Source organism: Mercenaria mercenaria, chromosome 5, assembly GCF_021730395.1.
Source record: "Mercenaria mercenaria strain notata chromosome 5, MADL_Memer_1, whole genome shotgun sequence".
Lineage (NCBI taxonomy): Eukaryota > Metazoa > Mollusca > Bivalvia > Venerida > Veneridae > Mercenaria > Mercenaria mercenaria.
In genome coordinates this window covers 97,015,726-97,035,993 of record NC_069365.1, presented here as the reverse complement: position 1 = coordinate 97,035,993, position 20,268 = coordinate 97,015,726, and the positions used below count along the sequence as shown (strand labels likewise).

General features: G+C 34.2%; 1 protein-coding gene across 1 annotated transcript in view; it reads right to left on the bottom strand.

Annotated features, from left to right (window-relative positions):
* Positions 1-4,393: 4,393 nt before the first annotated feature.
* LOC123558015 (uncharacterized) overlaps positions 4,394-20,268 on the bottom strand; it is a 58,696-nt gene continuing 42,821 nt past the window's right edge. Inside the window, exons 21-27 of the mRNA XM_053544797.1 lie at positions 18,203-18,334; positions 17,625-17,807; positions 16,920-17,107; positions 15,891-16,639; positions 12,877-12,933; positions 11,693-12,100; positions 4,394-7,970 (exon numbers count right to left, since the gene is read on the bottom strand). Coding sequence (XP_053400772.1) covers positions 7,913-7,970; positions 11,693-12,100; positions 12,877-12,933; positions 15,891-16,639; positions 16,920-17,107; positions 17,625-17,807; positions 18,203-18,334 — 1,775 coding nt within the window. The 3' untranslated portion in view covers positions 4,394-7,912. The remainder of the gene's footprint in view (positions 7,971-11,692; positions 12,101-12,876; positions 12,934-15,890; positions 16,640-16,919; positions 17,108-17,624; positions 17,808-18,202; positions 18,335-20,268) is intronic.

Below are 20,268 nucleotides of genomic sequence, written 5' to 3'. Positions count from 1 at the left end.
TCTACACTTCCTCTGTCCGGCCTATTCTCGAATACGCCGATGTTGTTTGGAGTAATTGTATAAAGTGTGAAATAGATCAACACGACAAAATCCAATCCGAATGTGCTCGTATAGCAACTGATGAAAAAAAATAGTTTCCCTTGAAAAACTCAATAAAGAATCTCCATGGGAATATCTGTCAGAGCGCAGATACAAGCATAGATTCATTCTTTTCTTTAAAATGTGCACAAATAATACATCTCTCATCTCTAATACAATATCGAGCTGAACATCACTATCACATAAGAAATCCGAACATTGTATGTGGTATTCCGGCCATGACCACTTTATACTTTAATTCGTTTCTGCCTTCAGTGATACGTGACTGGAACATCTTACCAAATAGTGTTCGTATAATAACAACATTATCATCTTTCAAAGATTACCTGAATAAAGATATTTGCCTCATACTTACACATTATTATGTCGAAATAAGGAAGCACCAAGTTCTTCACACAAGAATACGGACTAAATGTAGTGCACTCAATCACCATCTATTTCTTGAGAAACATATCACCGACGCCTCTTTGTCAATGCGGCTAAACGGAGACGAATGTCCATTTTTCTATTAGAACGCACCTTATATAAAGACTGTCACCAAAAGCTTTTCTATAACCTTCAGAACTATGATATCGACGTAAACCTTCCTTATTGAAACACTTCTTTGCCGGACGCGGGAAATGTCATTATTGTCATAAAGAGTACACTGTTAAATAACTGAAAGTAAGAGAGCCTTGTAAATATGCCTGAACCTCAACGAAACACTATACCCCACCCTTTATTATATGTCATGTTCTCTAATTCTGGTTTTTTGAAAATTCAATGAATTACTTTTAACTTCTCTACTCTCATTAGCACTCATATTGTTGTTCCAGAAACATTTTTGATACCATATACTACATTCCCATATTTATCATATTTAAAGCTTCGCTGTACTTTTGCGAATTAATTATTTACCTATATCCGTTTTAGGAGAAAATCTCTATAAGACTTGTCTTTCGTTCTAATCCTATCCATCAACTGTACTTGTAATGTTAGTATATAAATATAATTATACTCAGCGTCACTGAAAAGTTACCACCCTAATAGCCCTTATATTTTAAAAATCGCATCGGACTGTGTTAAATGCATAACACGACTGCATTTTTGACGCAGCTGAGACGTCACTGGTGTAAAGATTTGTCAAATTCGATTAACTCCATTTGAGGCACGTGTTGCACGTGCAAAATGACTTTTTCCAGCAATGTCGACATGTACGAATTTTCTATCGCAAATCATTCATCGCACTTGAAAGTTAGTCGACAGACTAAATGGAATACGTTAAAACCCCAGAATATCCTTGCTAAGAATGCCACGTTTAAGGCACGATCAACGCCATCAGGCCATTGGCATGGTTGACACCGAATTGCACGTCGTATGTGCTGTTCTCACCTCACAGTCATGAAATGGGTTAGGAGACATGATCAGACAGGGTCTATGAGTAATAGAGCGCACACAGGCCATGAACAAGTGACGTCGATATTGTATAAAATAGTAAAGACTTATATATTAGGTGGTAACTTTTCAGTGACGCTGAGTATACATATATTGTTGGGAATAAATATGTTTAAACCAATTAAATTTTGGAAATTTACACCTCATAGATCATTACTATTTATAATATATATATATATAAAATAGTAATATATATATATATATATATATATATATATATATATATATATATATATATATATATATATATATATATATATATTGAATTACTCAAAAGAAGGAAATACTTTGTACAAAGATAATCTTGTTTGAGAATATATTTTGCTTTACATCACATGTACTTAAAGTACCCACAGTTTATTTTCTAGAATTTTCTAAAGTATTTTCTCGTATGATTTCTCCATATATATATCTTGGTACTCCTAATAAAGAAAAATGTTAATCTTTAGTATTTTGTCATTTTTGGGATTCTATTTTTATTTTGTACTTGTTGCATTTTTAATGTGCATGCAAATTTATAACTTTCAGAGTCCCTGGAAAAAAATATTTAGGTACACAATTATGGTAGACATAATGACAAAATACAATTGAAAAGGACGTTTGATACATTATTCTGCAAAATAGAAAGTGGACAGTTGAAGTACATGAGATGTAAAACAGTATAAGGATTTTATTAGTCTAACTGTGTTAGACGGTTTTCCAAACGCCGAGTGGAGGCTTCAAAACACTTTATAAGGAGCTTGGTATGATCTTTTATATTATGTTAAAAGTTTCTAATCTATTTGACCAAGCAGGTTAGGTAAGAAGCTTTGAACTACTTCTGATCAATACCAAATACACCAAACACTCATCTTGAAATAGCACTTAATTAATCTTAGAATAAAGTTTTGTACATATAAATTCATTGCAAGATCAAAATCAAATCGACCATTTTTTACACTCTTGAGATGACAGAAACAGTACCCGAGTTACAGAGAGATAGATAAGACATTTTTGCGAATATATGATATACATGTAGTAAAGTCAAGTAGTAAACATTTACTGCTAACTGATAGTAACCTAAGTTTATTTGACCTATTGGTACACCTTTTTATATTCCGTGTGCCAAGATATATAGCTACCAGTCACATTTTTTACGACTTTTACTATGTCCAGCAGAAATCGAATCCAAGGCCTCCCGCACTAAGAGTGGACAGTCTACCATTGAACTGTTGAGCAGGTTTATTAAGCTATTCATGCATCTCAGAAAATGAGACATTTTAGCGAGTCTGTAAGTCCACTTTATTCGAATACCAACGATATAACAACAACTTGTGCAATATGTAATACTATTTAATACAATTATAGTATTGTCGTGAGTAAATATTTTCAGAATTACGGACATTAAAAGAATATTATTAGGTTATTTAACTTTGTTCTGTACAATACGGTGATATATTTGGACTCGTACCCAGCTGAGAAAACCATATTGGACGAGCCGCTAGGCGAGTTCAATATGGTTTTCTCAACTGGGTACGAGTCCAAATATATCTCGTATTGTACAGTACAATGTTAAATAATCTTTTTATTCTATATCTATTTTATCTTACTATAATAATAGTTTAAATAAAGAATATTTCACTGATTATTGTATTCCTGCCTTTTTCTAGTTTTTCCCAGCTTAGTATGAGTGCAAATATATATTATACAGAACAATGTTAGACCTTAAATAATCTTTTTATTCTATATTTATTTCACTTCATACATAATATACGTAATTCATTGAATGCTGTTTTTTTCTGCGTATCGTCATTAAAAAAAGTATATGGTGCAACCTCCCTACAACAGCCATTTGGCGATTTGGGTGGTAATAATACTTGGCTGAGATATATGCCCACAAACATTGTCAGCAAGTTTGGTGAAGATCGGATGAAAACTGTTCGACTTAAAAGAGCGGACAAGGCTAAATTCCCCGTTTTTCGAGTAATTCAAGGACTATAATCAAAGAGTGCCTGGTACAATTTGGCTGGTTATCGAAATTGGCCGAGATGTAATGCCCACAAACATTGTCAGCAAGTTTGGTGAAGATCGGATGAAAACTGTTCGACTTAAAAGAGCGGACAAGGCTAAATTCCCCGTTTTTCGAGTAATTCAAGGACTATAATCAAAGAGTGCCTGGTACAATTTGGCTGGTTTTCGAAAGTGGCCGAGATGTAATGCCCGCAAACATTGTCAGCAAGTTTGGTGAAAATCCGACGAAAACTGAATTATAGAGCAGACATGTTTTGGATGCTGACCGCCCGTCCGCTGCCATTCATAATCTTCTCCATTTTGTTTCTTAACTGTTAAATAAAAACTGCTGAGTTAGCTATTCAGACAGTCAGGGCTGATACCAATTTCTAGGTTTCGTTCGGAACGGCTTCTTTTAGCGACTTTTCAAATATTCCAACATCTGATGATCCTTTTTACTGTATTTTTAAGTTTTTGATTATTAACGAACGTTTTAATATCTAAATCAGATAGCATTGTTATCCCTTGAATCGTTTTTGTGTGTTGTAACCAAATAAAATCTCAAATTAAATCCAGATTTCAAGACGCATAATCAAACTCTGTATATAGAGCGCCTACTTCATCCGATTTACATTTGGAACATTTTCACGCGTTTCGGGCTTTATCGTATGTTTATCATGGGACTGTTGAACCGTCCAAATACAGAAAATACAGGATTTTCTGTACGCGCGTACGTCCAAATACAGAAAATACAGGATTTTTGTACGCACGTGCATCCAAATACCGTATTATATTGTACGGTCACGTGTTGCAAATGAACGTTCGCGACTGGATAGATAAAATAGGTATAGAATAAAACGAACATAATATATCCATGATATATCTGATTTAAAGATATTTGTCTACATTTTTTTTCTACTGTTTGTGACATTTAAAAAGAGCGACAATTTAAACATTAGACAACTAAAACAAAAAAAGCTTAACATGTTCAAATAGCAACACAATTAAAAACAAATCATCCTAACAATAATATAATTCCCTCTTGATTCCTGATATTACCTAAATATTGTTTTGATGACAGGGTGATATGAAACAAATGTTCAAATTGCGAAATATGAATAATATTAGACATTTGCGAATTAATCCAATGCCGAATCCGAATCTGACTTCGGGTATACTGTAGGGACTTTCTCGAAACATTTAGTGGTTCAAATGATAAAAATGGTTGTTGACTAACATTTTAACGTTGAGCTGTTCTTTTTTTTTTTGTTTTCTTCTTTTTTTACTATATATTTTTTATGCTCCACAAAGGGCGAGCATATAGTTGTCGCTTTGTCCGTCCTTCCGTCAGTCCGTCACAGTTTTGTCCGGAGTATAACTTGGAAAGTATTAATGGCGTTTGATTGAAACTTCACGTAATCATTTTTGTGGAAGGGTTACCAAGGGCTATTAACGTAGAAATGGTAAAGAGCGTTACAGGAGCTCACGGAAACTTTGTCAGATTTATTAGGTGCGAGCGTAGCAAGCAAGAAAAAATGCATATTTTATATATTTCACCCAGAACAAACAATAATTACTTATGCGACCGTAGCGAGCGAGTTAAAATGCACATTTATATTTTTCACACAGAACAAAAGATAAATTAAGCATGTGCGCGTAGAGAGAGAAAAAAAATGCATATTTTATATTTTTCACCCAGAACAAAAGTCAAATTACTTGTGCTCCGGCGATTTTAGGGTTGGGGGTCAAAGAAGATCTCAGAAGTTTACTCTGTTGCTGTTTGGGGAAACCCAGCTCCACGCCCTGGCAGTCACATTCTTTAGATTCACAAAAGGAACGTTTCCATGGAAATATATTTATATCAATTTAGCAGTCCTGTAAAAGGCGATTCTAAAAAAATCCGTTATGGTTATAAATTATAATTATGGGAACCATTTTTTCCCCTCAATGCCATGTTTAACATAGCCAATGATCTGATGTCCACCTAATAAAAATGTATGCACAACAGCCATATATAATAAGAAAATCTGAAAGATTCGAATAGTCTATACAAGTAACTTGCGGTCAGGACTTAATGAAACTTGGTTGAAGGTAACATTGCTTTTAAGTAGACTAAGGATTGAAAAGGGAGTAAATAAGGAGAATAATTTTTTATTTCGTTTGCCATCTCAACTCTGCATGGATGGTCCAATATTTCATGTATCGAAAAAGCACCTACAACATGTACAAGAATTTCTTCTGTTACGTCTGAACAAATCTGACTCTTTGATTAAGGAAATTATGTTCATAACACTACGTACGGACGGGGGGGGGGGGGGGAAGATGACGGATGTACGATGGACATCTCATGATCATAGATACACAACCAGTGCGGCTTGATAGGTGAACTTAATATGTCCAGGATTATCTGTGAAAAAAATAAGAAAGTAACTATAACACGTTTTCGTGTTTTGCAAAATTCTTCATTGAACCTATTTAGAAAATTATTTTTATATATAATGACGTAAAGATCCGTAAGAGTTAAAAAAAGAAACAACTTTTATTTGCCCCACAGAACTACAAAGGTATCCGGACAATATGCATCCCTTATTTAAAACTTAACAATGAGCTCACTTAATAACGAACATAATGATGACAGAAATAGGAAGCAATATGTCTACTGTCCGCCCTTTTTGTTTCCACGGATAATAGGTCATAGCGTCTGAGACATGTGGCTTTTTCTTAACACTTAACAGAATAGTGTTAACCAAATTTCATAATGACAAAACATTATGAGGCCTAGAAAAATTGTGTGCTTCTGGTTTCCCGACCTATACAAATTAATCTAACGTAAATGTTTTATGTTCCTTGAGAATATTTAACATGCTTTGAACATGGTCAGTGATGTTAGAATTCAATTTACTGATGCTCTAAAGGCGCACCCTCTTATTTTTATTCATTTTATAACACAAAAATAATTTCCGAAAGGTCCAACACAATTGCAAATTATCAAAACACCAAAATTAACGGCCTACCTGCCCAATTTTGTGAGCATATTACCGGAAAAAACACAAGTTTTTGTTAGCTCTAACTACAAAAAAACAATATATTCAAGTTAAAAACGTCATACTAAATCGAATTTACAAAGCCTTTAATTTTCCCGCCAATTTGTTTCGTGTTATATCTGTTGGGGAGGGCCGTCATCTGATGTTGTAAGAACTTGTGGCCCGACCCATTTGCTTATTTGTTTGTGTTTGTAAAAATTGTTGTATATGCTTGTAAATATTGAATGAGCAATAAAATATGTTTAAACTAAATCGACCAACACTTTGCCGATATTTCTGATTGATTTAAATTATAGCACATAAATGTTTTGAGATTATCCCTCAAAAAACAATATGAATATCGGATTACAATCTCGGATTCGGCATCGGATTAATTCGCAAATGTCTATTATGCGTCAGCCGAGTAGATATTTTACTACGAGAGAATGCAATATTTATCATATAATACCAAACACATGAATGATCCAGCTATTTAATGGTAAAATAAATATAAATGGCCAATTGAGTTTATTGAAAGACTCATACTAACACCAATAAAATATAGACATATCGTCACAGGTAGAGTCTCATTTGTACGGAAAAGACTGAAGATCATCTCGATCCGAAACTGTGGCGAATTTGGTGTACGTTCTATCTTTATTTGTTCTTGTGTGTCATAAGGTGTACGCTTTTCAATCCAATATATATCAATAAGCGCCTAGTCAACTTTGATTTTTGTAGTTTCAACTCAAAAGAATAATATTACCAAACTGGATATATGACAATAAAATCACACATGCAGAAAAAAACCCAACAAATTAGTGCTTATGAGCATGAGATATCAAATCAATGATCATATCATACGGACAGAAAAACACAATAGTTCATCTGCGCATGAGATATAAAGTTATATAAAATTCAAGTTTAAGCAATGAGGAAGTTGCACATAGCATCTACATGAGGTGTAAAATGACAGAAAATATTAAAATTACACCAAAGGTTGTTCACATAACACACGGTTAGTCTTAGTGGACGTAGTACAAAGTTTAAAGTAGTGACACTGTAATGATAATAGGTAATTACCGTGCAAACTGCATTTTACCCGCATGAGACTTCGGCATTCCACGATTGTTATGGTAACCCATTTAGTTGCCCATTTTAGTATTGGCCGTAGAATGACGACATAACAGGCGCGGCTACGACATAACACGGTAAATGCCGACTACTATAACGGGTCTACTACCTTTAATGATTTGCGTTTTCACATTCATTACAGCTTTTTAACTATCGAGTATAACAAAACTAAGCGACGAATTGACTGGCAAGAAACCACACTCTACATAATCTGAGACGAAACGAGGAACGTCTTAGAAGTCTAACACACTAACAGGTTCTCCAATTTCTGGTGGATGCCTTGCATTATCACTGAAAATAAAGATGACAGCTGTAGGAAGACGTATGCGAAAGATTTTACATACTGAAAAAAATCATCTGATTTACCAGAATTAACAAGCTATCGGAACACATTTCACTGGCTCTAATATACTCATAATTGACTGCAACACACTGTTAGTGTATAAGTAAAAGGAAACTGGACTACTGGTTCCTTTAAAACACAAACATTTTGAATAAAATGATTAGTAAGACATAAACGTTGCCAACTATAAAAATCTACTGATACCAATCACAGTGAAATAAGTATATGTAGTGATAGCAGTCACAGTGAAATAAGTACATGTAGTGATAGCAGTCACAATGAAATACGTACATTTAGTGATAGCAGTCACAGTGAGATACGTACATGTAGTGATAGCAGTCACAGTGAAATAAGTGCATGTACTTATAGCAGTAAAATATAGCAGTCACAGTGAAATAAGTACATGCAGTGATAGCAGTCACAATTAAATACGTACAAGTAGTGATACCAGCCACAGTGAAATAAGTACATGTAGTACATGTAGTGACAGAAGTCACAGTGAAATAAGTACATGTAGTGATAGCAGTCACAGTGAAATAAGTACATGTAGTGATAGCAGTCACAATTAAATACGTACAAGTAGTGATACCAGCCACAGTAAAATAAGTACATGTAGTACATGTAGTGATAGCAGTCACAGTGAAATAAGTACATGCAGTGATAGCAGTCACAGTTAAATACGTACAAGTAGTGATACCAGCCACAGTGAAATAAGTAAATGTAGTACATGTAGTGATAGCAGTCACAGTGAAATAAGTACATGTAGTGATAGCAGTCACAGTGAAATACGTACATGTAGCGATAGCAGTCACCGTGAAATACGTACATTTAGTGATGACAGTCACAATGAAATAAGTACATGTAGTGATAGCAGTCACAGTGAAATAAAAGCATATAATTATAGCAGTCACAGTGAAATACGTACATGTAGTGATAGCAGTCACAGTGAAATACGTACATGTAGCGACAGCTGTCACAGTGAAATACGTACATTTAGTGATGACAGTCACAATGAAATAAGTGCATGTAGTGATAACAGTCACAGTGAAATAAGTGCATGTAGTGATAGCAGTCACAGTGAAATAAGTACATGTAGTGATAGCAGTCACAGTGAAATAAGTGCATATAGTGATAACAGTCACACTGAAATAAGTACATGTAGTGATAGCAGTTACACTGAAATACGTACATGTAGTGATAGTTATCACAGTGAAATCCGTACATGTAGTGATAGCAGTCACAGTGAAATAAATGCATGTAATTATAGCAGTCACAGTGAAATAAGTACATGTAGTGATAGCAGTCACAGTGATATACGTACATGTAGCGATAGCAATCACAGTGAAATACGTACATGTAGTGATAGCAGTCACAGTGAAATAAGTGCATGTAATTATAGCAGCCACAGTGAAATAAGTACATGTAGTGATAGCAGTCACAGTGATATACGTACATGTAGCGATAGCAGTCACAGTGAAATAAGTACATGTAGTGATAGCAGTCACAGTGATATACGTACATGTAGCGATAGCAATCACAGTGAAATACGTACATGTAGTGATAGCAGTCACAGTGAAATAAGTGCATGTAATTATAGCAGCCACAGTGAAATAAGTACATGTAGTGATAGCAGTCACAGTGATATACGTACATGTAGCGATAGCAGTCACAGTGAAATACGTACATGTAGTGATGACAGTCACAATGAAATAAGTACATGTAGTGATAGCAGTCACAGTGAAATAAATGCATGTAATTATAGCAAGTCACAGTGAAATACGTACATGTAGTGATAGCAGTCACAGTGAAATACGTACATGTAGCGATAGCAGTTATAGTGAAATACGTACATTTAGTGATGACAGTCACATGTAGTGATAGCAGTCACAGTGAAAATAAGTACATGTAATGATAACAGCCACAGTGAAATACGTACATGTAGTGATAGCAGTCACAGTGAAATAATAACATGTAGTGATAGCAGTCACAGTGAAATAAGTACATGTAGTGATAGCAGTCACAGTGAAATAAGTACATGTAGTGATAGCAGTCACGTCACAGTGAAATACGTACATGTAGTGATAGCAGTCACAGTGAGATACGTACATGTAGTGATAGCAGTCACAGTGAAATAAGTGCATGTACTTATAGCAGTCACAGAGAAATACGTACATGTAGTGATAGCAGTCACTGTGAAATACGTACATGTGGTGATAGCAGTGACAGTGAAATACGTACATGTAGTGATAGCAGTGACAGTGAAATAAGTGCATGTAATTATAGCAGTCACAGAGAAATACGTACATGTAATGATAGCAGTCACAGTGAAATACGTACATGTGGTGATAGCAGTCACAGTGAAATACGTACATGTAGTGATAGCAGTCACAGTGAAATAAGTGCATTTAATTATAGCAGTCACAGAGAAATACATACATGTAGTGATGCAGTCACAGTGAAATACGTACATGTGGTGATGCAGTCACAGTGAAATAAGTACATGTAGTGATAGCAGTCACAGTGAAATACGTACATGTAGTGATAGCAGTGACAGTGAAATAAGTGCATTTAATTATAGCAGTCACAGAGAAATACGTACATGTAGTGATGCAGTCACAGTGAAATACGTACATGTAGTGATGCAGGCACAGTGAAATACGTACATGTAGTGATGCAGGCACAGTGAAATACGTACATGTAGTGATAGCAGTCACAGTGAAATACGTACATGTAGTGATAGCAGTCACAGTGAAATAGGTACATGTAGTGATAGCAGTCACAGTGAAATACGTACATTTGGTGATGCAGTCACAGTGAAATAAGTACATGTAATGATAGCAGTCACAGAGAAATACGTACATGTAGTGATGCAGTCACAGTGAAATACGTACATGTGATGATGCAGTCACAGTGAAATAAGTACATGTAGTGATAGCAGTCACAGTGAAATACGTACATGTAGTGATAGCAGTGACAGTGAAATAAGTGCATTTAATTATAGCAGTCACAGAGAAATACGTACATGTAGTGATGCAGTCACAGTGAAATACGTACATGTAGTGATGCAGTCACAGTGAAATACGTACATGTAGTGATGCAGTCACAGTGAAATACGTACATGTAGTGATGCAGTCACAGTGAAATACGTACATGTAGTGATGCAGTCACAGTGAAATAAGTGCATTTAATTATAGCAGTCACAGAGAAATACGTACATGTAGTGATGCAGTCACAGTGAAATACGTACATGTAGTGATGCAGTCACAGTGAAATACGTACATGTAGTGATGCAGTCACAGTGAAATACGTACATGTAGTGATGCAGTCACAGAGAAATACGTACATGTAGTGATGCAGTCACAGAGAAATACGTACATGTAGTGATGCAGTCACAGTGAAATACGTACATGTAGTGATGCAGTCACAGAGAAATACGTACATGTAGTGATACAGTCACAGAGAAATACGTACATGTAGTGATGCAGTCACAGTGAAATACGTACATGTACATATGGTACTAAGTGTAAGATTCCGAGGAAGCATGGTCATCGGAAACTCGGGTATACCACAACTGATATAATGAAGCATACTAGTGAATAAAGCTGTCAGAAAAAACCAAACAAAAGTATCAATAGCTATAAATGTCATTCGTTTGGTTGAAAATACTGACCTGTACAGAACGGAATTATCGGGTCTGTCAAACAGAGGACTGATTCTTTCGTGTGTGTTCGATAACTTGGACGGTGCCAGCTGATCATGTTTAGTAAACTTGTACATATTTGTCTCAACAACAGACCCGGGTTCATTGATGCTTCTCGGTGCATGCGCTTTATTTTGGAAAAGTGAAGGAACGTTTTTTATTTTCGGCTTCATATTAGTAACTTGTGCCGTGGTAATAAGGCTTGAGCGTTTTGGGGGACTGGAAATATCTGCTAGGCTGATGGCAGGTCCCGGCTCGATATATTCGGCAGCAGCTGGAGGTTCAGCTCTCACTCTAGGGGGTACATTGTACATGAAGGGAGAAGGAGGTCTGTCATCTGGCAAAGCTCTGTTCAGCATTTCTGATCCTGGCCTGTACCTAAGCCAACAACAGAATATCATTATTAAATGTTTTATCTTCAGATAGGTCTTAATATAAGAAAGTAGAAATGTACGTTTCTTTGCCAATATAACCAAATGCAATTAAGATACATTGGTGGTAAACCGAGACATACACATTTGCACTGACACTGGTGTTAACTGTTGCTCTGACACTGGTGTTAACTGATTGTGAATTTTAATGCTGAAGTATAATTTTCACGCTCGAAGCAAAAGCTTCAGCAGTAACGGTAAATAGTAACAGGATTTGGAAAATGATTTTAACTTCATTTTGTTATTCATGTTTGATAAATCATCAATAAAAATGTGACTTTAAATACGTTCTTTTCATAGATATTCATGTAAACGTAATTATCTTTTTTAAAGTTCATCAACAATATGAATAACATTTTATTGATGACATAATCTTATGTTTGTGCTTAAACTTATGAAGTGGTTTTCAACGCAAACCATTGATATGTGAAGACTTTTTTTTATTTTAAATGTATTTGATTTGATATGATTTTTATTTTTGTTAGTTCTAATAGCCACATGAGCAGTAATGGAAAATGCAACACTGCCCACGCCCACTAGCACAGGCTTGAGCAGTTTTCAATCTTCAAATCTAAATGAGTTGAAATCAATGATCCCAAAGGACCAGAAAATATAACAACACTGAGATGAAGTCGGACAACAATATCGTGTGAGTGCTTAGATTAATTAACGTGTTACTCTCAAATTAATTAAAGGAATATTTTCCGTTAACTGTATACTTACGGGTCTTCGGTAACCGACCTGTCCTGAATTGCCTTCTTTATATCACTCACAGTTCGTCTGAAAAATATTGGCATGCCTTAAGATATTTTTGATAAAAGTGATTTCTAACTCTTACCATGCTGGACACGATTGATTCAGCCTAGTTGCGACGAGTGTAGATCCGTGCAGTCTTTTATTTATTAATTAATTTATTTATTTATTTAATTATTTATTTATTTATTTATTTATTTGGGTTTTACGGCGCACCAACACAGTATAGTTATTAACGGGAAAATGATGAAAAAATGTACATTCTTGTGGACATTATTTAATAAAAAATATCTTTTTAATGACGTCACTAAAATTTATCTAATAAGACGTGAATGCAGCTTTAAAAATCAACCAAAGAAAGACGCGAATGACGGCTACAAAAAGCCATGGTAAAACACCTGTAAACAGACGTAAAAGCACATTGAAAAGATAACGGAAAATACATCAAAGAAAGACGTTTAGACAACCAAACAAGACTTAAATTCTGTTGAAATAATTGGTCTTCATACAAAATATAGTCAATGCACGAAACTGCTTCGATAGACAAACTATTTGCAGCGTAATCGTTGTCTTGCATGGAGATTTCAGATTTTACAGACATTGGTGAAATCAACGTAGACGCACAGAAAGCATATCATCAATCATATAGTAATTAACGACTTCTTACTATACGTTTATGAAAACCGAGTGCTATCACTAAAGGTGAACAATACCCCATGGCACCGTTTTAATACAAGGAAGTTGAATTAGTGACTTTATCATGCATGTCATCCGCACTGCATTTTGTGATAAGGTTAACAGGAAAACGATGCTAGTTTTATTGAAATCCTACTTACCTTCTGCATAGCGCATAGTGTAACCTTGATATAATGATCTAGGTCATGTTTTGATTCGATGCGAGTAACAATTGATTATCGTTTTGTGAAAATTCATTCAGACATTAGGAAGATATGGTATGGACATGAAAGAAATAAAAGATAGTTTAACGAAAATCTTTCACAGATAACTGGAGATATGATGCATACATAAAATAAGTTTTGACATTTGCTTTCCATGTTTGTCCTTTACCATAGAATTGCAAATATCGGTCTTTCTATCAAACACATGTCAAAGGTTTAGACTATATAGTGTTTGCATGAAACAAAACTTCTTTAGTCTGACCTATGAATTTGACCTTGAACTTGCGTGAATTTATTTATTATAATTTTTTAGATTTAATTATTTAAAAATCCAGATAAGGATTTTGAGATACTAGTATGTTTTCTAAACGACGGACAGACCACCGGGTAGACAGACGTATGTGACTCTTATATAGCCCCTATATACTTCTTATCCCGTGATAAAATAATTCGTTCAGTCTATGTTATGTAAAAATAATATACAGGCTATCATATATAATTACGCACTTGAATTAGGGTCTTGTAAAACTGACTTTGATCAATTTTAATGTTTCTTTTTTTTTAATTTATACTTTGTGTATATTTAAGTTATTACAGACTAGGAACTTTCAAAGAAAGTAACCTAAAATGTTGTGTAGATAAACATTTTTATGGACCTCAGAAAGTGCAAAATGTTTGGGATCACCTAAAACATTTAGAATTGAGTTTAATGCCAAAAATTGATCAATTCAAAAATTGTCTCAAGCAGTGGCAGCATAGAAAATTGACGCTATTAGGCAAAGTTACTGTTTTAAAAGCCTTCGCTTTACCAAAACTCATATACCCCATAACAGTCTTGCCCAACCCGTCAGAAATAATTTTAAATGATATAAATAAAAGCATTTTAACTCTCTTTAGGATTGAAAACCAGACAAAATTAAACAAAAATTACTTCCAAAATCTTATGAAAATAGAGGAATTAAATTGACAGACATTTATGCATTTTTAAATTCATTTAAAGCTTGCTGGGTTAGAACAATCATTGAAGAAAACAATCAAGGTTTATGGAAACTCGTCTACAATCAGTATTTGGAAAAATATGGTGGACAATTTATTTTGATTGCAATTTAGCAACGAAAGATATAAAAACGATATGTGCCAAAACTCTGTTCCTAAAAGACATTCTTTTATCTTGGTTCAATATCCGGAATATGAACTATGAAAACAACATTCCCATAAACCATCATATTATATGGAACAATTCAAATATAAGAAGTAGTAATGAAACAATATTTTTTAAAGAATGGTATGATGAAGGGATCAAATATGTTGAACAATTATATGACTTTAGGTCAAACACTTCTTTTCTTTTGAAAAGGCACGGCAAATGTACAATATTTTTTTGCATAGTTTCTTGAATTATCACAAGATTATTCGTGCCATATCTGCTTTTAAGGCATTAAAGTTAAGAGAAGAAATAATAACACAAAATATAGATGAAACTCTAATGGAACGGGTTAAGAAAATGAAATATTCAATTATAATCTTTTATAATTACAAAAGTAAGTTTTATTTTCTGCAAATGAAAAATTGTAAAACAATCCCAAATATAGAAAGCTTTTTATTAAGATCTTAGAAAACAGAATCTTACTGGAAAAAGAAATAGCATTTAGAAAGGAAAAACTAGACCTCTTCAAACAAAAATGGCAAAGATTCCTTTCTGTCTCTCAATTGTTCAAAATTTTAAACATCTACAACAGTGTAAAAGATGATACAATCATTACTCCACTCCCACCACCATTTTTTTTTTGTTAATCCGTTTTGACATAATCATTTTTCATGTTATTTTATTTCTAAACTCTTCTATTAAGTGGGATATCAACAAAAATATTATTATTTTTCTTTACTTTTCATATTATTAGATACATGATATTTAAACCTAAATTGAAAATAAGACTATGCTAACCAAATATTGTTAAGACTATGTTAACCATATTATTGTCAAGATTGTGTATATATATGAACTGTATGTTTAAGTATCATGTATAAAAAAATAAACGGGGTTACCCGCAAGGGGTCTCAAATGAAAAAAAAAGTCATACTTACAGACTTGGTTTAGGTTTAAGCTGACAGATTTGATAAGCTTTCATACGGCAGCACATATGAACGAACAGAAATAGGATTAGAACTCCTTCAACACACAGAATGGATACAACCGCTTTTCCGGTGTTAGTACATAAAATACATCGTGCACTTTCTTTTGTTGGGATCGTTGGTTCGAACAACGTTATGTACCGCACAATGACGTTAACATGCGACGTATGTGGATTTGTTTCACCATCTGATACTTGTATTGTGAATTCAAATGTATAATTATAATTCCAGTCAATGTAGTCGGATATAAAAAGTTGTCCTGTGCTGCTAATAGTAAAATATCTTGACCCCTTTCCTTCCCCAATTATTGAAAAGTCGAACAAACCGTCGTCACCATAATCGTTATCAGAGGCTGCGACTGTGAACAACGGATCTATAAGTGTTTGATTACTGTATATAGTAATGTCTTCTGCAGTTGTACTTAATACTGGCGAAAATTCATTCACTGCTGCAATGTTGACAACAATAGTCCCTGCATCACTAAGTCCGTTTCCATCATCACACGTTATCTCCAAAGACGTCGTCTGCGGAGGAACAACGCCATTTTCGAAATCCCAGTTTTGAGCGAACGTCATGACACCTGTAGATGAGTCAAGTGAAAAGTAGCTCATGTGTGTTCCAGACGTTATTGCTAAACTCGTAGTTTGTCCGAGGTCAACATCAGTACAAGTGAAATTCAATGTTGCCACAGTGTATCCAGACTGAAAAACGACAGGTCACATAATTTAACAACTCGTTACACACTGCTTCATTTCTTTTTTTTACATTTTTGTTTAGCAATATTTCTTATTACCAGTTTCATCTGTTATTGGTGCTACATTTGATTTGGGTTTTGATAAAGCAGCTGTCAATGTTAAACGCAGACAGACGTTTTGCAAATCTCTGTTCAATAGAAAATGAAGTAGTGACAGTCATAACTCAGAAAATATATTAAGAAAACTGACGGAGAGTAACAAAAATACTAGAGATGGTTTCACTTACATCTTCTTCTATGGTAGCATAAGTTGTCTTAGCCAATATTAGTGTAGGAGCTTCGTTAACATCCAGCACGGACAGGTTGAGATATTTATCTTCTAAACCAGGTAAATAGGCATCTCTAACACTGAATAAAAACTCGTAATGGTTTAGCGTCTCATAGTCAAGTGATTCTTGCAAAGTTAGAACTCCAGCTGAAAATTACATAAAAGAAATATATCAGGTAGATAATAATGGTGCACCATTCTCTAGCAAAAAAGACAGCATAATTTTTACCATCGATATTTTCCTGTTGATGTTTGAGGTTCTACCCGAAACAACTGGATATATTACCATCAGTAATATCTTGAAAATAATGGTGTTCGAAATTCGATGAAATTAATGTGATTTCATATTTTTACCATTGATATTATCTTGAAATATTTATGTTCAATTTTCAATTACAATAACGGATTTTATCTTAGCTTTATGATGTATAATTTATAACAAAGAAGATACATAAATAACTTGGATATTACTATTTGGTTTTCTAGCAAAAATGGAGAAATTTCCATCAACAGTGTCTTGGATGCTATCGTCTTAAATTTTTACCGTCTTGTTTAGAAATATTCAATTAGGACTACACTCTAAAGCTAGAATACATGTGATTGTGGTTGAAATACAGCTTTCTTTTCTTGTATTCATTGAATTATCCCTGAAATAATACATTACTATTTGCATCAAGTGCGAATGCTGAACTGGATGTTTTAGGATACACAGTCATGGAGAATGTGTGAACATCAAGTGCGTCCGGATCTTCTACAGTCGCGGTAAACAGCGTGACTTCAACGGCAGAATCCTCATCAAAACTTACGCTATTTGGTAGGTTGTTCAGTATTGGGTTTGTTTTTGATGCTACAATATCAAGCTATGCACAGATGATCTAATTTTGTCATATATTACACTTATTTTCTTTCTACGATCTGAAAACGCTTTGGTGAAAATAAAGACAAACTTTTCATTAATAGCAAAATATCAAACTAGCCTATTTTAATTGATTCGTTTGGGTATACTTATTATCTTGGTTGTACATTCTGGAAACATAAATCAATATGACTCGAATGAATACAAGAGTCCAAAAATATATTTCTAGTATAATATAAGCATTCACTTTTAGATGTACATACATTAAATGATACGGCCGGTGAAGAGAAACAGCATTTTGATAACCAATATGATAACAGTGTCATAGACTGCAATTAAAAGGCCTGAAATTCTTTGTAAAGTAAGAATTCAAATCCACTACTTACATGAAATATTGACATTTAGGGTTTCACAGACTGTATGATTGTGAGCACTATCTTCTATACACAATGTTACATTGTACATTTCCCCTTCTTCGTCCGGAATTCTAACATCCCTTCTTAGTGACACAACGCCATCTACAGAGATATGTTAAACAAGGTAGGAGAGGGGAGTGCAAAGTTGTAAATATGTTACAAAAATAGCATTTGCATATTCCAAAACAGATAAACAATGGCGACACGAAACTTGTGTTTTAACACGTTTTGTTGTACGGTCGGCAAATGTTTCAAGTTTCAATTTATTCAACAAATTCTCAGTTTGTATACATACATAAACATTAGACGGATGGATAGCTCAGTGGTTTGCACACTGGCCTTCCAATCCTGAGGTCGGGGGTTCGATCCCCGGGCGCTACTCGGGAATTTTCAGAAACGCTTTTCAGTGTTTCCCACCCAACTAGAGGTGTACTGGTCAGGAACCCAGGCAATCCTTGCGTGTATCAGTGCTATACACTGGGCACGTTAAAGAACCAGGCTGTCTATTCGAAACGAGCTAGGCTAAGTTAGCCGGACAAGCCTGTATCTGATTTCTGATCTCTCTGTCGTGGGGGCTTTGTCTCACTCTGTCCCTCTGGGCAGATCGCTCTGTGTCTGTACTAGTAGAGGATGAATTATGCGCCCTTTGTGGCTGCATTTGAACTATGTAAAGCGCCTTTGAACGTGAAATTGATCATGAAAAGGGCGCTATATAAATCTGGTATAATAATAATAATAATAATAATTAGACAAATACAAGAATTTAAAGAAAACATTACATATAGTCACGCAAATTAATGAGGGCAACACACACTCGCAATTAGAATCTACATTAATTTTATCGAATTAAGGAATCTATAAGTTCTATTTATAGCAAATTAAGACGGGTTACAGATTAAAAAAGGTCAGATTATGTCATTCAGAAAAGCGTGTCGGTAAAGTGTAACTGATGATAGACGCATGTGCTTGCTTGACTAAATTTATTCGTAACAGGATAACCATTTTGTTCACAACGGGATTGCATGTGGGGAAATAAGGAGATAAATGATTAAAGTAATTTTACTAGAACTACGTTGTTTAATAAAAAACTGTTTCTTAGTTTTGACAAAACTTTTTGTTCTTGATAGCATTAGATCAAGATATTTATATTCAGTTGTTGTTTCTATTGTTTTACCATCATACTTAAAAAAATGGTCATAGACTTTGGCCCTTGATCCAAAAATTAGTACTTTTGTTTTTTCTATGTTTACTTCCAATTTCCATTATTGGCAATATTCGTGAAATATATTAAGACTTTGTTGCAGATCTTCTCTAGTCTCGCTTAGTAGCACTGTGTCATCTGCATACAATATAATAAATAATTTGAAGTACATTCCAATATCATTGACACTTACATTACATTTAATACCATTATTATTTTCAGCACTTAAATAATTTTCAAGATCATTTAGAAAAACTGCAAATAATTAAGGGGAAAGATTTTCTCCTTGCCTTACAACGGATAAGCAAGGGAAAAAATGAACAACCCATATTTGTTTTATCTTTGATTTTATGTTTCGGTACATATTTTTAATGATGTTAAAACATTTTCCATTTATGTTATATTTAAGTAATTTTGACCAAAGTCCCTGGCGCCATACAGTATCAAATGTTTGCTTAAAATCAATAAAAACACAGAAAAGTTTCTTTTTTTGTGCTCCTAATATTTTTTCCAGAAGACAATGTATTATAAATAAATTATCAATTTAGAGTGATCCTTTCTAAAACCAGATTGACAGTTTCTTATTAAATCGCAAAAGTATTAAGTCGGTTATTTATAATTGTGGTAAATAATTTTCCAAAGCAACTTAGAAGAGTGATTGGCCTTTAATTTTCCTGTGCCTCAATATTTCCTGTGTTTTTATATATCGGCAGAGTTTTACAACATGGGACATTACAAAAGATAACAGGTAAGGGTAGATTTCCCAGAAGCACAGTGCAAACAAGATCTATAAGTGCTCAAGTTATTTTACAGTGATTTACAGTGAAAGAAAGAA